Source organism: Acipenser ruthenus, chromosome 1, assembly GCF_902713425.1.
Source record: "Acipenser ruthenus chromosome 1, fAciRut3.2 maternal haplotype, whole genome shotgun sequence".
Lineage (NCBI taxonomy): Eukaryota > Metazoa > Chordata > Actinopteri > Acipenseriformes > Acipenseridae > Acipenser > Acipenser ruthenus.
This window is the reverse complement of record NC_081189.1, coordinates 12,653,741-12,680,635: the sequence shown is the minus strand read 5'-3', so window position 1 is coordinate 12,680,635 and position 26,895 is coordinate 12,653,741. Positions and strand designations below refer to the sequence as shown.

At 36.6% G+C, this 26,895-nt stretch overlaps 1 protein-coding gene across 1 annotated transcript in view; it reads left to right on the top strand.

Moving 5' to 3' along the window:
* LOC117403493 (cilia- and flagella-associated protein 299) overlaps positions 1-26,895 on the top strand; it is a 151,029-nt gene that overhangs the window by 101,988 nt on the left and 22,146 nt on the right. The window contains exon 4 of the mRNA XM_059003577.1: positions 25,598-25,740. Within this exon, the coding sequence (XP_058859560.1) occupies positions 25,598-25,740 (143 nt within the window). The remainder of the gene's footprint in view (positions 1-25,597; positions 25,741-26,895) is intronic.

Here is a 26,895-nt window from a genome sequence, read left to right as displayed (position 1 = left end):
GATTAATATACTGTAGAATAAGAAATGACAATGATAGTTTAATAAAAATTGAATAAGTGGTATTTAAGACCTAGCTAATGTAGTGTTAGTATAATGCTAAAGTGTATTTTCTTGTGTTCTCAAGATACATGCAAAAATGTGTTACATACCAGTGACAGATGTAGAGACAAATGTTGCTAGTATATTTTACAAAGTAGTTGATTCAAGATTTATATATAAAATGAACTATTCATTGCAGTCAAGGTTCTGCGCTCTGAATGCCACTGTCGCCCGCCCCCACAGTATGGACAGATGGCAAAAATTACAGGGATTTTGTTAGTTCTGCCTTTATATTTTAAATAAACAGAACTCAATTTCAAATAAGGTCAAATTACAAACATTTTAACAGCCATGCTAATGTAAAAACAGTAATATCTGTGCATACAAGAACCTTCTGGATACTAACCTTAATAACTGAGTGTTAGTCAAGATCAGCCTGATCCGTTTGTGCTACAGAGGCCCTATCCATCGAGTTCTAAAGATACCCAGTCATGGTCCCCACATGTTACTGTATTTATTTTTGTCTGCCAAACCTTTAATTACTAAACTAAGTCTCATACCACTCAAGTCTTTAATTAAGTAAATTGTTTGCAACCACCAACATTATTATCTGTTGTGAGCTTCAAATAAAACAGTACCACACATTGCAAACTTAGAATAAGCTTTGTATGGATACATCAAACCTAATTTAAAACAAAATCACATGTTTTTATACAGTGACTCATTAATTGTGTTCTACAGATTTCAGAATTGTTGTGGTCTGCTGTTTTACAAGCAAATATCAAAATACCATACAATATATTTGTGTAAAAGGTCATTTATTTAATTTTAATTGCAATTGCTTCATACACTTTTTGCACCTCTAATGTACATGTATCCAACGTATTTATATAATTATATAGATCCATACTGGAAGGGACACTGTAATGCAGCTGTTGCCAACCATGTGTTTGCGGAAACTGGTCAATCCAGCAATTTAAAACATCATTTTAAGCACATTTTTTCACAAACCACACCACATGTGATATAAACAGAATGCATGAAGGCCCACAAGGAGACATTATAAATATATGTATTCATTTGTAAAGAGTTTTTTTTTTTTTTTTTTTCTCTCTACCTCTACCATAAAGAATCTTAAATATGTGTAGGGGAGTAAAGGCTTGTCCCTGATAGTTCACCTAAGAAGAAGCTGCCTAAAAAACATTAGTAAAGTATCCTTTTATCATTTGAGAAAGCTAAACTTAGCTATTATCTCTGTACTTGATGTTGAAAGACTAATGCATGCTTTTGTTTCATCTATAATTGATTATTGTAATGTACTTCTCTGGTATCCCAAAATGTGTGGTGTCTTGCATACAGCTCTTTCAGAGCACTGCCTCTAGAATTCTGACTGAAACCAGAAAAAGTGAACATATTATCACTGTGCAGCTTAGAATTGATTTTAAGATTTCGTTTTTTAACTTATAAGGCCCTAAATGGATACGCACCCAGTTACTTCAGAAGTTATTGACCCCGATAAAAATAATACAGGAAGACAGGCCTTTTTCTTGTAAAGTTCAATTGATGCATTTCCAATGAGTGGACATCACCATTAACCATGGGCCTAAAAAGATTGAAAATATGTAAACGTCTATTTGAATGAGCCCCTTTAGTAGCTCACACAACAACCAATTTCACATATTTTTCCAGCTCAGTTGTCACATCATTTTATTAAAAATGTATTAACACGTAACTGGTTTTCAAGCTGATCCTAGCAGTACATAACATAGAAATACACTTCTACAAAAATGTAAATATATACAACATAAACATGAAAAACACTTAACTGTGTGAAAAAACTTTTGATCTTTGTAATTTCCTGTCATATTAAAATCATACTGTTTTCCACCAGAGTATTTCTGTCAAACAAGGCAGCTCCTTTTCCTGTGGCACAACTTAATTAAAAGCTTCACAAAAGGGTGCCTTTCTACTTTTTTATTGTGGTGAAAACGTCATTTTTGTTTATTGTTGATGAGAAATTTGCTGTTACCAATTCAGCATTACTTAAGGTTTTTGTACCATACACAGCATAACGTTATTTTATCTGTTGTAATATTCAAAGCTAATACCAGTTTATTAGATAGTGGGGAGGTTCTGAGATGCAGCATCTTATTCAGACATCCTGTTGAATTGTATGCACAAGTATGCACTTCATAAAACAAAGCTTGCATTCAGTTGCATAATATCTATGTTCTATCTGAGACAGTAAGTACATTTTCAATATTTATTTTATTTATTATTTATTTATTTCTTGGCAGACGCCCTTATCCAGGGCGACTTACAATTGTTACAAGATATCACATTATTTTTACATACAATTACATTATTTTTACACATTATTTTTACATACAATTACCCATTTATACAGTTGTTTTTTTGTTTTTTTATTTGAACTGGAGCAATCTAGGTAAAGTACCTTGCTCAAGGGTACAGCAGCGTGTCCCCCACCTGGGATTAAACCCACGACCCTCCGGTCAAGAGTCCAGAGCCCTAACCACTACTCCACACTCCACACAATAACAACATTTTTGAATCCGTGGAAACTGGTCATGTCTGCACAGGGAGCATTTTGTCCATTTAAAATTGTATTTAAAAATAGAAGGTTGTTACCATAACCCATATTGACATTAAAATCATATGTGTTTCTCTGGAATGTTATAAACATAAAAAAATACAATTTAAAGATGTGATAAATGTTTGTTTTGCTTCTCTGAGCTACAGCATTTTGACCGATTGGATGTAACTCCCAACAATTAACAAATTGCACAAAAAACAAAGTAAGCCAATTATATATTTAAAAAATGTCAGCGTGTCCTAAATGACTTATTATTATTATTATTATTATTATTATTATTATTATTATTATTATTTAGCAGACGCTTTTATCCAAAGCGACTTACAGAAATTAAACAAAATATAAAAGGATAAGTTACAAGCAATAAAAATGCAAAACATACACATATACAATATATACAAAATAAATATAAATAAGGAAAATAGAAAAATATATAGAAATAGGAATTTACAAATAAAGGTTGAATCAGTGGGTTTTGAGAAGATGGTGGAAAGCAGTGAAAGACTGAACAGCCATGAGGAGAACCGATAGCTGCTCCCACCACAGGAGGACATGGGAAGAGAAGGAGTGAGCACGGGAGGAAGGAGAGTGAAGAGAAAGAGCGAGCACGGGAGGAAGGAGAGTGAAGAGAAGGAGCGAGCACGGGAGGAAGGAGAGTGAAGAGAAGGAGCGAGCACGGGAGGAAGGAGAGTGAAGAGAAGGAGCGAGTACGGGAGGAAGGAGAGTGAAGAGAAGGAGCGAGTACGGGAGGAAGGAGAGTGAAGAGAAGGAGTGAGCACGGGAGGAAGGAGAGTGAAGAGAAGGAGCGAGTACGGGAGGAAGGAGAGTGAAGAGAAGGAGTGAGCACGGGAGGAAGGAGAGTGAAGAGAAGGAGCGAGTACGGGAGGAAGGAGAGTGAAGAGAAGGAGCGAGTACGGGAGGAAGGAGAGTGAAGAGAAGGAGCGAGCATGGGAGGAAGGAGAGTGAAGAGGAGGAGCGAGCACGGGAGGAAGGAGAGTGAAGAGAAGGAGCGAGTACGGGAGGAAGGAGAGTGAAGAGAAGGAGCGAGTACGGGAGGAAGGAGAGTGAAGAGAAGGAGCGAGTACGGGAGGAAGGAGAGTGAAGAGAAGGAGCGAGCACGGGAGGAAGGAGAGTGAAGAGAAGGCATAACAAGTCGGCCAGTAAAGAATGAGCAGAGAGGATGAGAGGGAGTATAAGGAGACACGAGGGATTGGAGATGGGAAGGGGCATTATGATGACTAGAGCGATACGCAAGAGCAAATATCTTAAAATGAATGTGAGCAGAGATAGGTAGCCAGTGGAGAGTGCGAAGCAGAGGGGCAGCGTGAGAGTAGCAGGGTTGGGAAAACACCAGATGAGCAGCAGAATGTTGAATAAGTTGAAGAGTGAAGAGCCGAAGCAGGGAGACCAACGAGGAGAGAGTACCGATAATCCAGTCTAGAAAGAACAAGAGCTTGGACCAGGAGGAGTGGAATAAGTCGATGGAAAAGGGTGGATTCTATAGATGTTGCTAAGAAAGAAACAGCAAGTATGTGTTAGTGAAGAGACTTGTGAAGTGGTATGCATCATCTTAAAATGCTTATCCATGAGAAAAGCTATTAAACTGCTTTTGTTAACTAAATTACATGAACAGTGAACCCTTTATATACGCCATCAATTACAGTGCACTTTATTAAAGAAAAACATTAGTTAAAACCAATCCAATAACCATCATGCATATATACTGTGTATATATATATATATATATATATATATTGTAAGAAAGAAGTAACGTCGCCTTTAAGGAATGGCGGCGTTACTACAGAAAATGAAGCAAACAGCACCCAGGAACCGGAGCACTAATTGGTAGGGCGGGGTTCCTGGGGTATATAAGGAAGTAGGGTAGGACAGGACGGGGGTGATCGTGGGGAGCACCGCCGGATTGTCCTGCAGGAAATACCCAGAGAGCAGAGAGTGTTGTTAAAACTTCGCAAGGTAAAGCGAACAGGTTTTGTTTTGTGAACAAGAGTTTTGTTTTGTGTAAATTGTGAGCGGTTTCCCTCTTGGTGAGGTAGCCTTTTGTTTTGCTAGTATAATTTGTTTTATTTAAACGTTTGTGTGGACGCCGCTCGTCAGTATTAAGTAAAACAGTTCCGCAGCTTCCGTGTCGGTTGAGGACCGTCACGGCGGCCGACTGTGTGTCTGTGTGAGGTATCCGGGACTTGAAAAGAGACTGTATGAGTACGCGCTGCAGGAGCAGCGAGTAGAAATAAAAGGGAAAAGAAAGCGGACGAAAACAACAGTTTGGTTTGCAGGACACGTTTTATTGTAACAGGAAAATAAGCACGTTGTACACAGGGGTGCTCTGGAACCACCCAGGACACTGGCTGCCGGGGTTCGTCCCCACAGTCTGGATACAGTCATCAACGCCGTTGGGCACGTCTTGCTTAGGAGGCGGGGCACAGGAGTGTTCATCCAGGAGCTCTTATTCAGGGCCCCATTACATACTCCAACCAAGAGTCTTCCCGGTACCTGTTACCTGTGTTACAGCGAGATTCCAGCAGAGGGAGTCGGCGCTGTACTTACCTGTTACCTGTGTTACAGCGAGATTCCAGCAGAGGGAGTTGGCGCTGTCCTTACCTGTTCCTGTGTTGCAGCGAGGCTCCAGCAGAGGGAGTCGGCGCTGTCCTTGCCTGTGCTGCAGCGAGACTCCAGCAGACGGAGTCGTTGCGGTTCTTACCTCTGGGCCAGAGAGCCTGCAGCGAGCGAGGAGTCTGTGGATACTTACCCGTGTTGCAGGATTACCCCAGCAGAGGTAGCGGACTTCTACAGGCTCCGACCTGTAGGGACTTGGTATTCTATACTAGATAGAGAGGGGCGAAGAAGTGAGACAGTTAGTGTCCCGTACAGGGCATTCAGTGATTTAAAGAGTCTCTTGTGTTTGAATATTGTAAATAAAAGTTACTTGCCTGCAATCTCTACGTGTCTGTGCTCGTCGGTGGAAGCCGTTGAGAGGAGTATCCCGCAGGGTACCCCTCCAGTTTGTTACAATATATATATATATATATATATATATATATATATATATATATATATATATATATATATATATATATATAAGAAAAAGGTAATGTAGGTACACAAACATGTGAATAATTGATAAAACATCAATTCCTTCTTCAGAATAGAATATTCATTCCAAGAGGTTCCAAAGGGCCTAATTTGAAAATTAATTTGCATTCTTTTTGCTTCCTGGCTGCATTGGTCCCATAGCAGTGATTTATATCACAAATTATAATGTCTTCTGCAGTGTGATACCCTGACAAGGAAAATGAAATGAATAGCTAGTTGAGGCACCTTTAGCAATAATAACCTCTTTACAAAAGTAAAGAGCTATCTGGAGACCTTAGGCAGAAAATGATTTATTGTCATAAAGCTGGAGAGGATACAAGAAGATTTCCAAGCATTTGAGTATCCCAGTTTCGACTATTGTTTCTATTATCAAGAAGTACTGCCACAATGTCTGGAAGAAAGAAGGTTCTTTCACCAAGGACAACTAGAAGAATTGTGAGGAAGGTTAATAACAATCCAAGATTGACTGCCAAAGATATTCAAAGTAAATTGGCTGATATATATATATATATATATATATATATATATATATATATATATATATATATATATATATATATATATATATATATATATCATTAACCAAAGCACAGCATATGTTATTGGAACCCATGAACATGACTGCACCAATGGCTTTGTGTTGTTGGAGTTGGTCCCCTGTTATTTGGATTCAGTAACAGAGCACCTGTTTTTAGAAGGTACATTTAACCCAGTAAACATTCATTACAGCTCTGCAGTTTATTAAAATGTGGGCTCGGCACTATTAGGGTTTAATGCAGTTGGCTTAGCTTACCTCATACTTGTTTGTACATGTTGAATAGCTGAGGCTTCTGTGTGAATGACACTGGCAAAGGTCTGCGGTTTCTGAATACAGCTGAACTTATTTTTAAAGGAGCACTTGTTTAATGGAGAGGGGTTGTTTAAAGGACACTAAAAAAAAAACCACTTGTCTCAAAGGTCGAGTGTTGGACTGACCAAATGTTTTGTTCAGCTTGTACATACAAAAAACAAACAAAAGTTTTTATAGAATTTGTTTTTCTTTTTTTTTTTTTAAACTCACAGTCAGCACATTGACATTATACGTTGTTCCAGTGGGGAACATTGTTTGTAGATACAAAACCCAATGCTATTTTATTTTCTTGTCATATTCCAGATATTATTAATAATGACTTGTAATTTCCCCAGCTGGGAGCAGATACTCAAGATTATGTTGGTTGATGTGTTTATATCTTCTTGTTATGTAATGTTATTTTTGTGTACTTTTACATTGCTTTTTACATCTAATTTTAACAATCTGGGGATATCATTCCTCTTTTGGCAACATCATTAAAATCATTGATTAATTGCCCTTAACCAAATTTAACATCCTTTACAGTATAACAGCTTAAATGGCAATGAAACATAACATATGATAGATTTTGCACTTGATAGTTTTAACAGAGGACTGTTTTTTTTTTTTTTTTTTTAGTATACATTTTGGAATCTTGTTTGCATTCATTCAAATGCATCATTGCTAAGCAAATGCACCGCTTGATCCAATGACAGTAGTTCAGCTGTTAAATAGCTTTAAACCTATTTTCTTTTAACTCAATGAACATTCAACCAACCCTTTCTTAAACACACAGGAGTACTGCTTAGTGAATTCTGGTAATGGTGTCAGACAGAATATGGCCACTCGTTCAGATCGATACATGCTGCAACTGGCAACAAGAGACCACTATTTTTTATAGAATATCTACAAGTCTCCTGAAAGAAAATGCATCAACAGCATATATTTTATTACAAACATATGTCTTTTCTATTGCCGATGTGCTCACATTTCATTCCCCAACACCACTACTTTGGGGTTAAAATGACCGGTACACAGGACATATCAAGATAAAACAGTCAAAATGTTGTTTTGGCGCATCTTGACTTTTAGTACGGAGTTAGGGAAAAAGTAATAAAAATATTCAGCAAATGTGTAGCTCGGTATAATATTGCAGGCTTGCTATGATTAATAATTTGATTCTAGGGTTAGACTTAATTCTTCTATAAAATAAAAAAATAAAAGCTTTAAAGGAATTTAAAAGCAACTACTTACCTACAAATATAACTAGGCTTGCTAAGGGGGTGTATTCTGTAGTCCTCTAGTCTTCTACTCAATGCAGATTCCTGGCATAGATAGCACCTTTGGTCTGCACAAAGAAGTTATGTTCCGAATGGATTTTAGATAACCACCTTGATCTAGTAAATGAAGTTGAAGTCATTTAGCCTCTCATAAATATCCATATTCAGGGTTTGGATATTCTAAAACAAATGAATTTTTTATTGCTTTTGGCCTAATATACATTTTCGCCCACATTGGAAGAAAATTATCTTTGGTTAAATCTGTAGTAGCTAAAGTTCATTTAAAAAAAAAAAAAAAAAAGTTAAAATGTGTGTCATTCTTCGTTTAAGAAACATTTTTAAACAATTTCATAAAAAGGTGGACATTTTCAGCCAGTGCCAAAGCTCAGGCAATCATGCAACAAGTACAGGACATAGCACAAGACAATACATTTGTCCCTGACTGCCCAATTTTCTTTTTTGTCTTCTTAGATACTGCATACTATATTTTTAAGAATATTGTAAATAGGAATATACTGTAACACATCACCCCGGTTTCAATGTGAAAGCACAGTTTGTAGCCTACAAGCTCAAGTAAATAAAACCTTGATCTACATGTCTGATTCTGTAAATAAGTGTCTTTTCCTTCAAGCATTTATTAATTTTGTGCTCGACACACAGTGCTCTATCCTTAGACTGTAATGTTCTGCATGTTTTTTGTACAGTATTTTTAAGGAAAAACTAAATAACAAAATAATCTTACCAGGAACAAAAGCTGTATACTTAGGAGAAGAATCGCGGATTTAGGGTGGGAAGCAGTTTAAACCCCACAAGCAAGGATGTCTTTATGATCCCACCTGTGACTGCTGCTCTCTTGACTCAGGTCAGCCTCACCCATGGGATAAACCTGGCACCCCACTACAGTTTTGTATGCATTGTGTATTTTAGGATCACAAGATGGGTTTCTTTTGTCTTTGTCTGTAGTACTTTGTTACAAAGGCTTGGCTATGTTGTGATCTGCAAGTAAAACTCTGAAGTGTAGGATTAGGATCAATTTAAATACCTCTTCCAGCATGGATAAATGACTGGAAAGGGCTAGATTATGGTATTTATGGGTTTCAAACCATCGTCCCTTCAGGGTGATAAGTGAATAGCTCAAGCACCAATTGATCTGGGTGGGAAGTGGAAAGCCGACATAATCCAATTAATCGCTGGGTACTGGATGTCTCTTTGTCACCACTAAAGAAATAAAACACTGAAATGCTCAGCTGTTCCTGCTCAACAATGAGTGGTACAGATGCCATAAAGAGCCTGCTGCCAGCAAAAACATCCGTTGGGTTCATTTTACCACCAAATATTTTTACACTTCTGGTTTAATAAATATAAACTTCACAAAGACAGGCATGTACAATTATTTTAATACGTTTTACAGTAGGTGTAGTGTTGTCTCCTTAAAGAGCTCTCACAGATTAACCTTGTTCCAATAATAATAACATTTCTATACAGACATACTGTAACAGTTTATAATGCAGTTTGCATGTTTCAGTAATGATGCTAATAATAAAGTCCCATTTGGAACAAGAAAGATATCTCAACTGTGCCCTTGCTGCTGATTACACAATTAAGCTTTGAGCTTTCTTTGTCCCCTATTAGCAAGGATTTAAAAAATAATCAGTGGAAAGATGAAAAACTACAACATTTCCTTCAATCTTTAAAGGGTTTGGCATGAGAAAGGCCTTGTATCAAAGTAGCCTGAATAAGGCTTCTTTTTAGAAGCAATTTATCCTGGAATAAGTATGGCAAATAATGATATTAGCTGAAACAACAATAGAGAATCACACAAAGCACAAATAATAGGATATTGAACAGGCAAGAAATTAAATATTGATAGTACTGTATAAAAAAAAAAAACTAAAAAAAAATCCTTTAACATCACCAGCAAATGTACTTTCAATTTTTCCAAAGAGTTTTTCATATGCATTATGATAAACGCATTGTAAGGTTTCAAATTAGAGTTAAAGGGTGTGTAACTCAGGATTTTATCCCATGTTGTACATATTGCAGTGATACAGTACACTTTTCAACATGGATGCTTTGAATGCTCTGATTTAAAAGCATGGCTATTGTGGGATCCAAATTATCTTTCTCATGTTGAATGCTCTTAAGAGAGATTTCATTAGAAAATGTTTCAGTTTCATTCCAATGCTGGTTTATTAAAATCTCAAAACAATTTGGATTGTGTTTAAAAAATATAGCACATTGACATGTAATGGGACACAAGAGCATTTTCAAACACCACAGGGTGCTGGTTCTGTTACTCTTTACCAGTAGTATTACTTACCTGCAGTGATGTAACCTCATCACTAGAGTTATTTTCGATAAGTTGGACATGGCATAATGTAAAACAAGTTTCAGGACCTCGTTTCTTTCTATCACCAGTACACAGTTTTGCATAGCAGGAAGATAAAGCCGGTTTCACATAAGTCTGTCCAAGCTTGCCCTTGAAAGTCATTCCTTCTGTAATTCAGGCAATTATTCTGTTTTCCTGCTGTGATTAACATTCACTCCACCCTGTGGTAGGGTGTGTCCCCACCTGGTGGTCTGATCAAGACCAAACAATGTAAGTGCCTGTGTGAACAAATGCTACATCAGGAAACTGGATTGTGATCCTTAGACCCTCAGAAATAATGTATACGTTTCAACTTGCTGGGGATGCAAGTAACTATATCCAGATAACTCCCCAGTCCATTTGTTCTGAACATGAAGACATTCTTTAGCAAGACATATACAGAGTTTATCAGACTCTGTGGTAATATGGAAGCTGTCAGTCTCCTTGTGACATTATTACCTTTATGTACTTTTACTTCTACAATTGAGAGGGAACTTGCTAAGGACATTCTTTAGAACACATTATTGAGTATCACAGTATATCAAGATGTCTGTATGTCATATTTACATTTTTACATGGATGTTGATGAATGTCCAGGGGCCGATTTTTCAAAATTTAAAACTGGATAACAGTGATCCTGACTTTGTAATCCTATATTTTATGATCAAAATTACTTTAAAAAAGAAACGGATTTCATAATCCGTGACATTTTCTGAAAAAAAAAAACATCCAGATAAAAGTAATGTCAATCGCAAAATATAGTCTTAAAATCTGGATCACTGTTATCCTGATTAAAAGTTTTGAAAAACCGGCCTCTGGTTGTCAAGTTTCTGATTTTTGAATTTACAGCTGTGGCAGGATATGTATGTTCTTTTGGTCTTCATTAAGGAGTCAGTTGGTAGAGATACAAACATACTGTGTTATAATTACTCCTAATTACTGTTGTGGCTCTTTAATTTGTGTTTTTCTCATTTTTTTGTTACAATGTTTGCATCCTGTCAACTTGCACTTTAAAATTTTATCCACACGTAGGTCTGTATCAAAGACTGGAATATGTCTTAGGATGGGTGTTTGTCTTCCAATGACTTCTGAAGAGGCAACATAAGACCTCCTAAACAGTGGTCTGATTATTTTTTTTTTGGTCCTTATGTACACCATTTACTTTGATCGTTCCCAGATGCCACTGGATACAGCAGGAGGGACAGGAGCTCATCTGCAAAGACAGAGAATCGAGCAAATCTGCTGAATAGCAAAGATATACTCAGACCATCGCTGTAAAAATACATATTCTTCCAAGACAGTGGCGCTGTGAGCTGCAGTAAATAAAATCTTGAAATTGACAGTTGCAAGCATTATAATTCCCCTGTGATAGTTGCTTTAAGATCATAGTTTAGAAAAAGTACACTTCATTTGAAGATGGTTAGAAAAAGAAAAAAGAGGATGTTGTTGTAGGGGTTGTATTTACAGTATGTTGCTTCCATGGAAGTCATTGAGAGAACACCTGTACTAGTCAGTACAGATGAGAGTAGCCTTCCACCTTTGATACAGGTCTGCCTGTAAACATGAAAGAAAAGCAAATTAAATAACTGGCACAACACAATATGTCCCTGCCAACTAGCTCTTTAAATGTGCTGGATTGGCAGCACTGGACACCAAAGTCCTCTCTATACTCCATGTAATTCTTTGCCACTTTTGACAGCATTGTCTCCAAACGTATATGCCACGTTTAAAGATGGTGAACGGGAGCAACGCCACAATTATTATTATTATTATTATTTATTTCTTAGCTGACGCCCTTATCCAGGGTGACTTACAGTTGTTACAAGATATCACATTATTTTTACATACAATTACCCATTTATACAGTTGGGTTTTTACTGGAGCAATCTAGGTAAAGTACCTTGCTCAAGGGTACAGCAGCAGTGTCCCCACTGGGAATTGAACCCACAATCCTCCGGTCAAGAGTCCAGAGCCCTAACCACTACTCCACACTGCTGCAATAGTGAAAGTACCTCAAGCTGGAATGAAAACAGATTTCTACTCTTGTTAAAGTAAAATGTTAAGAAACAACTTGGCTATAACAGACACCCCTATATGAAAAGGGGGGAATGCAGGCTACAATTCAAGTTTCTAGTCAGGACACTATCAGGATATACCAAAAAGGTTACAAATGTGTTTCTGGAAGCTTTGATAATTGGTTATTTCTAATGGATTGCTCTAATGGGTGTTTCAATGTTAATCTTGCTCATGCCTCACCCTGTGGCATTACATGTCTCATTCTTCTGTTTATAATCTTGTTTGTGCACTATTTCATGAAACGACTTGGAAAACATTGGAAAATGTTAGAATATGATCCACAACTTCACTGAAATGTTGTTTTAGAAGGTGTAGGAATATTAAAGATTCCCTTGCACCCTCAATGTATAAATCGCCTACAAAGAAAAACTGGCTTAGCAGAACCGCTGACATTCATGGTAACTATCGATATGGTAGATGTGTTCATTGTTCTAATACCTATAATGCTAAATATTTTACACACCCACATGAGCGTTATTTTCACAGCTGTGAAATTGTGATAATCACCATGTAATCTCATCTCATCGACTGCACTCTCAAATTAATAATAATAATAAAAAAAATGTTTTTGGCAAGTTGTACTATGAAATTCTTCATCCTGTTGTGATCTTTGGCCAGCAGAGACTTTGCAGGAAGGAATGTTTGGGATTCTTAAAAAAAAAAAATTGGAATAGTGCATGTTAAAACTGTAAGTCAAGGTTCTTTATCTTAATTATTGAAACTTTAGATACACGACCTTAGACCCAAGTTTTGTCTTAAGTGGCTGTGCAAATAGAATTTTTTTTTTTTTTTTTTCCCCGCATCCAGCAATGTTAATTTCACATGTACGCAATCAATTAACAAGTTGTTGATCCATAAGAAACATACACTTCTGTAAAGATCTGTGTGGGGGCAGACTTGTGTAAAGAAAATGAATGTATTTAAAGCACTATGATGATTTAATTATGCTACCGGCTCTCTAAGCTGCATTTGAGGTGGTAAACGTAAAGGTAATTTCCAAATCACAGCAAACAGAATGTATAGTAGTGTCTTTCTATTCAAAAGGAGCACCTAGAGAGTGCAGGCTTTGCCAAAAGGGATTAAAGAAAATTGGAAGGCTTTTGTTTGTGAATGTTTTCCTTGGCTTCTGAAAGTCGAAGGTGGGGCTTTATCTGGGACACAATCTTACTACTTGTCCCGTTACATACTGATTTATAACCAGCAGTTAATTGTTGATAGTTTTAATTTTTATGACACTTGGCAGAATTTATGAATAGTACAGTAATACGTGATTATGGTCTTAAATAAATTACAGACATCTGTTTGAAAAAAAGAATAAATCTTAAGTAAATGCATGTGTAATTTTCAAACCAAAAGGACCACCTGGATTACACATTTCTGAAAATGTCAGGTCCTATTGTTTTTAAATGAAAAGAAAACACTATGCTGTTAATTAATCATTCTATGAAGCACGTTCTACCTGATAGTGGAAGATGGACAAATAGATAAGATGCTTCATTTATTTCATTCTCCCAGAATGAGGCGGTGTTGTCCAGTGGATAAAAAAACGTGCTTGTAACTAGGAGGTCCCTGGTTCAAATCCCACCTCAGCCACTGACTCATTGTGTGACCCTGAGCAAGTCACTTAACCTCCTTGTGCTCTGTCTTTCGGGTGAGATGTAATTGTAAGTGACTCTGCAGCTGATGTATAGTTCACACACCCTAGTCTCTGTAAGTTGCTTTGGATAAAGGCATCTGCTAAATAAACAAATAATAATAATAAATAACAATGACTGCGATCAGGTGTTCATTAAATTATAATACAGTGCAATTCAGTTACCTGCATTGCGGGTCATAAATAATCAAGTTAAGCAAATTGTTCCAGTCCTGGGACATTCCTTTCTTTTTTTTTTCTTTGCATGATCGTTGTGAATTGGGGGGTGGGGGGGGGGGGCAGTTTGAAAAGTGCAATGTGATGCAATTTGTCAGTCACCTTTGTATGTTTGGGGAAAAATGAACTGCTCGCTGCTTTGGTAGTACATTGGCAACACTGCAATTATTATTATAGGTGGTACATTGGTATGACTGCAATTATTATTATTATTATTATTATAGGTCTTGTTAAATGTTTGTCTCTTTGAGGGAGTGATAATCTAGGCCAGTGGCCAATCTGTGGTCCACGGACCACTGGTGGTCTGCCGGCTCTCTTCAGGTGGTCCATGGAAAGGTTACATAATTACAGAAAGGAAGCGGCAGCATAGTTTATAGATCCCATTGCAAACACAACATTTGAGACCTTAAACACTGAGCTACAGAAGCAGGAAGAAAATGCTACATGGAGAATATCTCCAAGTTAAAAAAAAAGAAAAGTCTAAATCTGTCATATATACTTTTGGAGTGCCTAAAGTGTATTCTTTGCTCTGGAGTTTTTGTGTATTGCACTCACACAACAGCTTGTAAATTAAGGGATAACACACGACAGGGCGTGCGTTGTGTTGCATTAAAATACAGCTATAGTTAGGTTGGTTCAACCAACAAAGCCCTATGCAACACAACATGCAAGCCCTGGAGTGTTATCCCGCTTATAAAACAGATGTACTGTTAATTGCATGGTAAAAAATCCTCAACAGCCAATCAGCGTGCAGCATCCAAACATTCTGTTTTATAAATAAAGATTATAGCTGGAGATTCGTAGCTCCGACTGTGCTGGGACCTCTTGGGTGTATTGTAACTTCACAGATTATTAATTCACATAAATCAACTTCTGCTGTAATTATCAATATAAAAATAAAGCAGTCCATTTTTTCCCTTTCTGTAAATTTGTGTTAATGAGAAGTAAACTAGAACCGTTCTTTAAAACTCCAGATTTAAAACAACTTTGTCTATGGTTATTCTTTAGCAGCAGTGTGGAGTAGTGGTTAGGGCACTGGACTCTTGACCGGAAGGTCGTGGGTTCAATCCCAGGTGGGGGACGCTGCTGTTGTACCCAAGGTACTTTACCTAGATTGCTCCAGTAAAAACCTAACTGTATAAATGGGTAATTGTATGTAAAAAATAATGTAATATCTTGTAACAATTGTAAGTCGTCCTGGATAAGGGCGTCTGCTAAGAAATAAGGAATAATAATTATAGTAATATTTTGGGGTACCAATGCACTTGGCCGAGAGCTTTCACATTATAATAATTTGCATTTTTTTGAAGAGTGATTATGTATTGAGTAGAACCAACATATTAAATGGGGTAAAACAAGCAACAAATGCTTTACCCTAAGCATCACACACCAGCTCAGGTTTTGCAGAATTAGTTGGCTGACAACAACAGTACATCAAGGCTCATTCTTAAAAATAACATTGTCTTCTGGCCAGATACCTACATCTGAAATGATATCTGCAGGTTTGTCAGTGTGTGTGCATTAACATAAAGGTAATACAGAGGACACCTGCCTCATCGCTTTCCAGAACCATATGACGTCTTCATTACTTTTCTAACGCCTTTCCTGAGTTGAGACAATCGGCATCTGTACTTTTACACTTGCAATGTCTTTTGATAACTTTTTTATCTTGATCATAGAACCAAGAAGCCATCTAACCTCACATATTAGATCTCCAAGAAAGATAAAGTCCCTCAGTATGTGTTAGTTCTTTACAAGAACAATGGCTAGCCACTGTCATTCATTCCATGCAGCACCATTGGAAATCAATCTTATAAACACCACAAAGGATCTCTGTCAAAAACATCCCTGTTTTGCTTACTTGGTGCTGGACCACCTGGTGATGTTGGCAGTGGCTTGAATGAGATGAATTGTGGGATATAAATAATAAAAAAATATTTAAAAAAAAACATGTTAAGACACAACAGGCCAGATTTATCAAGGTCTTTACATCAAAATGAAATTCACACCATTTTGTGAAAGGGAAATAAAACTAAAAAAAAAGTAAAGAAAAATTCAGAATTTGAATTGAGTTTGTTACTGCTTTTAACAACATTAACAACTTTTTATTTCCCCACATGTGCACAAATTGTGTACATTTTATTTTGGAATACATGTGATCCAAAAAGAGAACAGCTAATAATAGTGGGGGTTAGTTACAGCAGTGGTGTTACTGTTATGAGCCACTGAATTATGGCTGTTGGTGCTTTATTCCTTTTAATGGGTTTTAAATGTATTTTAATTGTAAGCAGACAGCATACCAGATAACCCTTCATTTACACCAAGGTCGAAGCAGGTTGCCTTCATCCTATTGGAATGTTATACCAGCATACTGTCGTCTTAATTACAGGAACATACAAATCCTACCAGACTGGAAAGTGCTATGTAAAGATTTGAAAGACTGTGCTCTTCTTTTAGGTCATGGGAATTTATTAAGGTTTAAATATGACAAACAAATATACTATTATTTTAAAGTAGCATGTTTAAAAAAGACTGCAAACAGGTAAGCGATTTGGTTCAATCGTAGCTGTCCTTCATCTTAAAGTGGGTTGTCTATTATTCTGTTGATTAACACAAGCTGCAGTCCCTTGTGGGGGACACTGCTGCTGTACCCTTGAGCAAGGTACTTTACCTAGATTTCTCCAGTAAAAACCCAACTGTATAAATGGGTAATTGTATGTAAAAAATAATGTGATATCTGTATAATGTGAAATAATGTATAATATGTATAATGTGATATCTTGTAACAATTGTAAGTCGCCCTGGATAAGGGCTGCTAAGAAATAAATAATAATGGTATGTTTTTTTGTTTTTTTTTTAATTTTAATTACAGCCTACTAACAAATGAAATATGTTGATGGTCTGTACGAAAGAGCTGCTAAAAATCCTTTATATTTAAACAAGAAGGGAGTGAATTTAGAAACAAACAGGTCCTTTGTCCTAAACCTGTCAGCTGTCTATCATTCTGAATGGGAACTTCTTAATAGATTGCCATGCATCTTTGCCAACATTGTCCAACAGAAGACTATGTAATCACCTGACGAACACCTTTTAGTTTATATTGGGTTAAGAATCAATATCAAGTATATTTGGCCCTTTTCACAAAACTGTCAGGACTCTCTTAAATTATGTTTATAAACATGATATTAGTATAAACTTCTAATCCTCTCTAAAACAGTTAAAATGTGTCATGATCAGCAAACTTGATTTCATTAATTAAAATGCGATTTAAACAAACAAACAAACAAAAAAAAAAACAGTGCTCAGAAAAATCCACATCTAAGTTAAACTCTAAAGTGAGCGTTTTATAAGCTTGGAAGGTAAAAAAACAGTTTACCTTCATTTAGTGTAACATTGCCATTGCTTTAATTCATTTATTTAGGCTTGTATGTGCAATTTTAGCTTTTCCTCACAAACTGTAAACAATATAGGCTATCTCTCAATTAAATATGGCAATGCGTGTTGCTTACTCTCTACAGATGTTTTATACTAAACCTATATTTTCTTTCCCACAAGTAATTTTAAAGCCAAAGTCATTTTTAAACTGATTACAGCAGCAGTGCAAGAGAAGATGTGCCTATGTTTGGTCACTTTTGTGTATAAAATCTGTAACTGGGACCAGCTTGATTGTTCTCCTGCAGTTCCAATTCCAACAGTTTATCTTTAGACTCTTTATTCCTTACAGAACGCAAACATGCATCTAATTTGGAAGCTTCTTTGTATTGCAGTGTTTCACACTACAGTATTTGATTCCCTTTGCATTGATATAGTGATAAAAGCAAACGCGTACAGTATCTCTAAGCTTTCATGAACTCAAACCAAAATTGGTAATTAAAAAAAAAAAAAAAAGAATATAGACTTTAAAGCTGCAGTGAATTTGAAACTATAATATAATTCCAACTGAAAAAAGTATCTATTTATTTGTAGAAAAAAACTGTCGTTCTCCGGTGGCAGTGTTTGAATTACAGGTAACTTCTATCGAGGTGAGCAGGTAAATCTTGATGCCGCTGCAGTCTTTAGTTTGTAGGCACAGGCCCGCTCTCGCAGCTACTTCTGAAAACAAGTTGTGTTATTTCAAGTACCACTTTGATGACTGGAATTTTATTTCAGTTTTTTTTTTATATAAAAAAAAAAAATACACAAAAGATTTACCTCGGTAACCCTGCAGTAGGCGGGTCTCGTACTTTGGAAAGCTACACAGCATGGCGAAACACAGCAGGAAAACCTTTTTGTTGTAAAATTGTTTATATTTAAAAAAAAAGAATGCATGTACTCTTTAACAAACACGCTTGACAGATGGTCATTAAATAGACAAACTGTTTTTAAAACATTTAAAATTTAATCATATTTGTGTATCATATATGAGAAAATAACATGCTTTTAATGATCAAGCAGACGTGGTAAAGGGCCCCTGAGCGACTCGACTGGTAAAAGCACTGCAGCCTGGTGTGGCTGTTGGAAGTCACCAGTCTTCGCTGGGGATTCTGGAGGGAGTGGCCCATTGGCTCTGGCCCTCCTACAGGTTAGGGAGGTACTATTTCTCCTCATCGCTCTATAGCTGACACTACTGGCCAGGCACCTAGTGCGCTCAGTCAGACACCTGCAGAGCTGGCCTTTGTCCCCCAGAGGCCGGTAGCTCGCGTAGGTTTGGAGGACACCCACTGAACCTTCAGTTCTTCTGAGGTGTGGGGAATTGCTGCGGTGAGGAGGAAAATAATATGACATTCTAAATTGGGGAGAAAATCAGGGGTAAATTAATTGGGTACAATACTTTTTTTTTTTTTTTTTTTTAAGAAAAGAGAAATTTTAAGAACTTTCACTGATGGTTTACATTCTTAATGCTGCAAAAGCTGTTACGGCATATGCCCTGTAAGTTTGCCCTGTAACCAGAAGACAGGGAAATTATCCATAGCAGTTAAATCAAAGTAGCAGAGTACTGGAAAACGAACTGTTTATTAGAAATAGCCTTCGCTATATCAGGCGTAACTTCCCTTGGGGCATTTTCTTGTCTTTTTTTTTTGTCTATTTCTTGTTGTTATTTCTAACAGGAAACTAACAACCAATGGTTTGATGCCAAAAGGAAAATAATCTTGTAAAATACCTGTACCAGACCAAATATAAAATGATTTTTTAATTTGTTGTTGTATACTTGTCTATACCCAAAATAGATCACAGCTTTCTACGTAATATTTCATCCTGTGCATTTTATAAATTTTTCACCCTAACGTCGATATAACATATTTGGAATTTTAAGAGTAAGCTGAGGGCATTTGAGATTTGAGGTTTTAAACTGTTTGCAAAATAAGTTTCATCTAAATATGCATAAACATGAAGTATATACATTTAAACCAGTGTGTATGGCATATTGTCTTACAGGATGGTTAAGTCCTACGGTTTTGGCACATGTGGCACACCCTATAATTATAAGCAAAAGGAACCCTGTCTTATGATTATTTATTTTCTTCTTCATTACACACATATGAACAAGCAAATAATAAAATGTATAAATGTGTCATCTCAGGGTTTAATACAACTGACAATGCTAATCAAAACATGGCTGACTAGGAGCCATTATTTTCTGTTCACAAACTTCTAATTTATACTGTTTTCCTTTTTATATCTTCAGAATCTATCATATTGAGCCTTTATTATAATTTTCTTGGTATGTGTTTGTACATCTTTGATCATGTTTATGCTTTAGCTTTTGGGTTACTCTGTACCAAAAAAACACAATGTGGGAGTTGTTGGTGCACATTCTCATTTTTCAGTCAGAGATGATGTGTATTTTCTAAGTTTAGTCTATTTTATCCATGTGTATTGTGTGTGCACTGCAAATGATTATAATCACTACTGAAATAAGTTGAGATGTGATCTTATCATAATGGATTTCACTTGAAGTACCCTTTATTACAGCCTCTTTGAAGATACTTTTGGATTTTATTTGTACATATTTATATGAGGGTTTCAGGATGGCCAGCCATCAAAGTCATTCATGGTCTTTGAATATATGGGATCTTCCATGTCCAAAAAGCAGTTATCCCATAGACAATTTACAATGATGAAATTGCGGGTTAAATAATGTTGAACTTTTATTATTATTTGTTTATTTAGCCTTTATCCAAGGCGACTTACAGAGACTAGGGTGTGTGAACTATGCATCAGCTGCAGAGTCACTTACAATTACGTCTCACCCGAAAGACAGAGCACAAGGAGGTGAAGTGACTTGCTCAGGGTCACACAATGTGTCAGTGGCTGAGGTGGGATTTGAACCGGGGACCTTCTGGTTATAAGTCTGTTTCTTTAACCACTGGACCACACAGCCTCCTTAACTTAATTAACTTAAATAATGCATAAAACAATTAATACTATACTAAATTTTCTTAATTGATGTTGATAAAAAAAAGTTTTAACTAGTTTACTTTTAGTACTAATTTGAACCACATATGCAAAAATGCCAAGGTCAGAACATTAAATGAGATTTGAAAAAATATTGTCCTGGCAGACTCAATGCTGTCACCAAACAGGCATTGTGCAGGTGCAATCAAACAGGCTAACAGAATGCTGTGTTTATATAATCAAAAGTGTAGAGTACAGGGGAGGATATGTTGAGGTTGCTATTGCAGTGGGGAGATCACCGTCTATTTTGATCCCTACATAACAAAAGAGCATTACAGCTTTGGATTAGATTAAACAAAGTGGGCCTTGTTCACTATGACTGTGACTCGTGTCCATCGTTTCTTTACATACAGACTTTACTTTCTGTTTACATGCTTTAGCTTCGAAAGTCTTATCTTTCCTGGGTTATTAAATTCACAGTTAGCTGCCTCTGATGGTTTCCTTAACCAGCCTCTTTCTGTTTATAAACTGGAGATGAAGTGTAATTCTGTTAGGTCCTAAATAAGCAGCACATCTGGCTTTCCCCGCTGAATCTAGTACACAGGCCTTGCTGTGTGTGAAGTAATTTCCAAGTCAAACAAGCAGCCATTTCTTCTTCTTAAAAGGAACACCTAAAGAGGAACTGGGGCAGTCCTGCCAAAAGACTTCAACCTCAAACAGTCCTGCTGTACATTACCCCAACAGATTTACACAGTTTTTAGTGGTGGCCCAGGCTGCCTCCCTTAGCGTAGCACACCAGTAATAAACAGGTCAGCTGACACCCAGAGACACCTGCAAGGTCCCTGACAGTGCATTACTGTTCGTGGGATCTGGGGCACTGGGAGGCCCCAACACTCTTGAAACACAGTGATTATCTGATAGGGTACTACTGCAGGAGGGAGGACCCTGAAGCACTGCCAGCCCAGCTGATAACATACAGCACCCCCAGAATGGAAAATCTGCCCTTGCGTCTCCGGTACTCTGTATTTGAAGTAATATATTCAACCGCGTGAGCCCTTTTCCCTACAGAAAGAAAATATGATTTTAGTCTCCAGTTTCATGTTATTCAATGATTCTATTCAATTTGGTGTACAGTTTGATGACCATTCATACAATTTTCACCTGTATTTCAAATATGTGTGGATGCATTAGTTGTGTAAGAAACTACAGTTCTGAGGGCTTAGGCTCAACTTACACCAAATCTTTTCCGTCTTTTTCTTTTTTTTTTTTACTCACTCTGACAAACTGAAGCTATATGGTAGAATAACTGTGCAAAATGTTTGCCATATATCTACAGAGAAAATCAGCGATTAAAATATAATGCCTGTTCTCTTTTAAATGTATTCTGATGCTTTGGTTGTGCTAATTAGCACTATGGGCAGCAGTGTGGAGTAGCGGTTAGGGCTCTGGACTCTTGACCAGAGGGTCGTGGGTTCAATCCCCGGTGAGGACACTGCTGCTGTACCCTTGAGCAAGGTACTTTACCTAGATTGCTCCAGTAAAAACCCAACTGTATAAATGGGTAATTGTATGTAAAAATAATGTGTAAAGAAAATAATGTAATTGTATGTAAAAATAATGTGATATCTTGTAACAATTGTAAGTCGCCCTGGATAAGGGTGTCTGCTAAGAAATAAATAATAATAATTACAATAATGTAGTCATCTTCAGAAACCACATCAACATTACCACTGTCATGATGGCAAATTTGCAATTTTTAATGTGTGGTTTGAGCAGAATTTGTGTGTGCCATCCATCCTACACGCAAGGAGCATTCACAAACTACCCTCAAGACAATGTCAATGTGTCCATTTTATAAATATATCCATACTTCATAGTGTTGTACAGCCATTCTTTTTCAATTATAAACAATTTTACCTAACCTGAAAATATTTCCATGCTGTGTTTTACATCCCAGAAATAACATTCCAGCTATCAAAGTGCATCTTGAAAAAACACTGACTTGTTTTCAACAGACTGCTGGAATCAAGATATACCTGCTCACCGCAATAAAAGCAACCTGTCATTTAAATACAGCCACCTTATCAACGTAGGAAAATGACACCAGGGCTAGCTTTTTTCTAAACTCCCTGGTATCAATAGAAGTTCTTTAAAATCATGTTTGTTATAAACATTTGTTAATTGTTTATTCACAGGTGCATTTTCAAGACATCTGGTCTCGACCACAGTTGTGAGTAAAAGGATAAATATAGCCGAGGCAAAATAAAATATAAAAGATAATGTCTAGTTTACACGTATGTTAGTCAAAGCTACAGTTAATATAATGTTGTAGCCCTAAAAAAAAAACAACAATAGACATTTATGAAAAGAAAAAAAAAAGTTAAATGGGGTTCTGTTTTATTCTTGCTGCCATGATATACTGAAAGATACTGGGAGTGTTTTTCAGAGTTTGTTGTTTTAATTCAAATGTGGGTGTGGCAGGGCAGCAGTGTGGTGCAGCTTTTAAGAGCTGTACAAATATCAGGCAGAGACTAAGGAATTGCAGGTAAAAGCATATTTATTTACAAGAAACAAAAAATAAAACTGTTCACAAAATAAAGAGTACTGTGTTTTTTAAATAAGGCACAACTACATACATGACTTCCCAGGTAGAGGCAATATACAACTGTGATGCTTGTAAGCAGACCCAGCTGTAGAGGCTAGGCTGGCAGGTAATCATCTCTGTTGTTGTTCTGAGGGTAGTTACCTGCAGTCAGTCCATGAAGCAAGAGGAGCATGGTAGTCCTTTGTTTGCTTGTTGTGCTCTGATCCTTGCCCTGGGTTTGTCTCCCACCAGTGCAGAGTGTGCTCCTTATATACACGTGTGGCTGAGATTAATTGATTGTTAATTAATCAAGTCCCAGCCACAGTCTGCACATGTATTTAGCAGGGTTAGTATTAACCCTGTCCCTGCCAAACTGGAACAGTGCTTGCGCCCTGTCACAGTGGGGTTGTAAGTATTGTTTTCTATTAAAACAATAATGTTACAATTCAAGGTAGTTTCTTGTACTATGCATGTATTGAAAACATTAAATTAGTTTTGCATGTGTGATTGTGTTGTTGCTGCTCTCTATCGGTACATTAATTTCATTCAGATTTCATTCATAGTCATATGGAAAATACAGTAATGGGCTGTAATAAACCAGCATACTAAACTTTGCGTATATTTTGTGGGGGGCGGAGGTCGGGCCTACTAGTAGTTATATTTTGGCAATATTTTGTTTCCTAGTCCGATTTTAGAAGGAAACTGGGTATTCTGGTTGTATTTATTTTCGTTTACAGGAGCTTTTTTTTTTTTTTTGGTATGCTATGGCACTGTATGAGGTTCTCTTTTTGGAGGTTTCTTGTTGCTTTTTGTACAGTATCTCAAACACATTTTAGACATGTTGTTGTATTTTTTAAATGAATTGTGCATGTGTTTGCATACTGGGGGAATACAATATAACACATAAAAACACACATTAGCTCGGGGGAACTCTCGAGTGAGTATAATAGGTGCATCTACTGACTTTTATTATGATGCACCTGCTACCACCTGACAGCAAAGAATGAAGACGCTGATTCTGGGACTGCAAGCAAAAATTTAGACATACCACCCAGCTCTGGGATAGATCGAAGTTGCCAGAAAAGTACTAAATAGGGGATAGTTAGTGTGTCGGAGAGTGAAACTGACACTTGGAAAAGAAAGGCAAACATGGATTCTGTTGCTTCTCATACTTGCCCCTGTGAAATATGCATTCTGTACTGATTTATACTTTTTTCCCCCAATATATTTATACAATATACTTGAAAACGTACATGTATGCCCAATTGTCTGGTATTCCACCAGGGTGACAAAGAGCACACTTTATGGTAGAATCTAAAGCTTCACTGTTTTTACAATCTTTAGTTGCACACTAGCTTGAACATGATGCAACTAGATATACTGTTACCCGTTAAGCTACTGCGCCAGCGTAGTCAGTATACACTTGTGTTCGGATATACATGATCAAAATGTTGTTTTCGTGTGGTGTAAATACAGCTTGTCGATCAGATTTCTTTTAGTATTTATTGTATAATTTTTCCTAATACATGAATTTCTTTCAGCATTACACCAAGTCATTATAATATAGATCCTGTTGTTGTTTGATGGTTTCCTTTCCAGGTGTGGTACACGTGCTGTTACATACTGTATAGTCATGTTAAAAGATTGTAGATCACTGTGGTTTCAAAGGAAATCAGTGCAGATGTTTAAGGCTTTACAACATATTTAATGAGGATTACACTTGTCATAGTTAAAACTGTGAATGGAGTTAGCTTTCCTCTGTTCAGTTCTGTGGTCAGGGGGCTGTAAGGTTTGATATCATAGCTAGAAAGCTGATCTGCATGCGTCTCTTCTCCAACTGTAACTCTTTGTTTTCACCTGACTGATTTATTTTGGAGTTGGCGCAAGGGTACAGAAGCTGCAGATACTATAGCTTATTGGGCCAGCAGCCAGCTTTGAACCTGATAGCATCTGTTTAAGAGATATAAAGAAGAGCCATCTTCCTTTGAGCTTCAGAGTGTCTGCTGTCTCACTTTATCCCTTCAAAAGTAAGAAAATATACAGGTGGCAGAACTTGTGAAAATAAAACCAGTGTGATATCATCAGCTTTAATGATCTGCAGGGATCTCTTCAGTTTAGTCAATTGTGAGTAAGATCATTCACAGGTGACAAGTAAAGCCAAAACATGTTATTTGCACACATTGCTTTAGACTTATTTAGACTAAACAAGCCCTAGAGTGGAGAGATCGTTTTTACAAGGAACTTAAACCGTAAAGGTCTTATCTTTGTTATCACACTTACACCAAAGATCAGTCCATGTTTATAGGTTTGATATGCTCAGTTTTGACCAGTGCCAGTGGTGTTTAAAGATGATAAAGCAATTTAAAAAGCTTGATTTTCAACCCAGTTTTTTTTTTTTTAAATAATGTATATTTGATTATTTACACAGTATCTCTTCTTGTTTTTTTGCAGTCCATCATTTTCATAAGGGACCGGAATTCTCATGGGCAAGAAATATCAGGATATATAGACTACGCCCACAGACTTAAAACAGAAGAATTTGAACCATATTTCTATGGAAAAAAGAGACTTCTGCCGAGACCAACTGATCTAAGGTACTCTTATTGCATTAGTTATTCTGCCTTGCTTTGTTAAACGCATTTCACCAAGACATGCTAAAATCTTTTTAGGGTACCGTACACTATATATTTCCAGCATACTTCTAGTATAATAATATTACATTCTTACATCAAATAAATACATATCTACAAACAGGAGTGGATTCACTTTTTTTTTTTTTCTCCAAATTTATATAAAATGTCAAACTACCAGCTGGATAATGTGTAGTGATTATAAATCTTATGGTCAGTATAAGAAATGTATATGTTAGGTGTTCTTTAAATCCATATGTCTACCAAAAACTGCATTTATTCAGCGTTTTCACTTCATCATATGATTGTTTCTAGTCTTGGTAGTTTTATTCATATTTCTCATTTGTGTGAACTTTGGCATTGTAAGAGGTGTCTTACTGGAGTGACACACTTTTAAAACCATAAAATTATGAAATAATTAAACTTATTGTTTAGTCTGCAATGGAGATGCATAAAGTTTATTAACCCTCATATTTGTACATGTATTCTTAAATACCATGCTTATGTACTGCTATTGCAATATTTATCCTCTTTGGAGCATTCATATGCTTTTAAATCAAACTTCCCAAACAATATGAAGTGTAGACTTGTACATTGTTCACAGAGTATCATAGGACTGGTGGGACACATACAGTGGAATTCAATGTAGGTTTTCACAAGTAAACACAAAATTGAACACTGATATGCAAAAGTGGGAAAAAAGAAGGAAAATTATCCACGAAAGAAGAATACAAATCATTTTTGCCATCTGAAGACATATTGGTCACTGTAAAACTGTTACTTGTGTGTGGAATTTATATTGCTTGTTTCTAAAAATCTTTATCTTTTCCCTAGTAGGTCCAGAGTTTTAAAGATGGAGAGGCAGACCTATGCTCTCTAATTATGGTCTTCTAAAATAAGAGTTTTAGTACTCAGATGGTACACTGATACATGCCAGACTGACAAGTCTCATACCCCTTTCGCGCAAAATGCCACTACTGAGCCGTCTCAGAGACGTTTCAATTATTATTTTTTTTTAAATACCCATTCACGCAGCACGAAATTGCGTAATCTGTGCCAGTATAATACTGTCATAACCCTTTCCAAGAGCCAAAGGGATCATGTTAGTACAACTTCCAA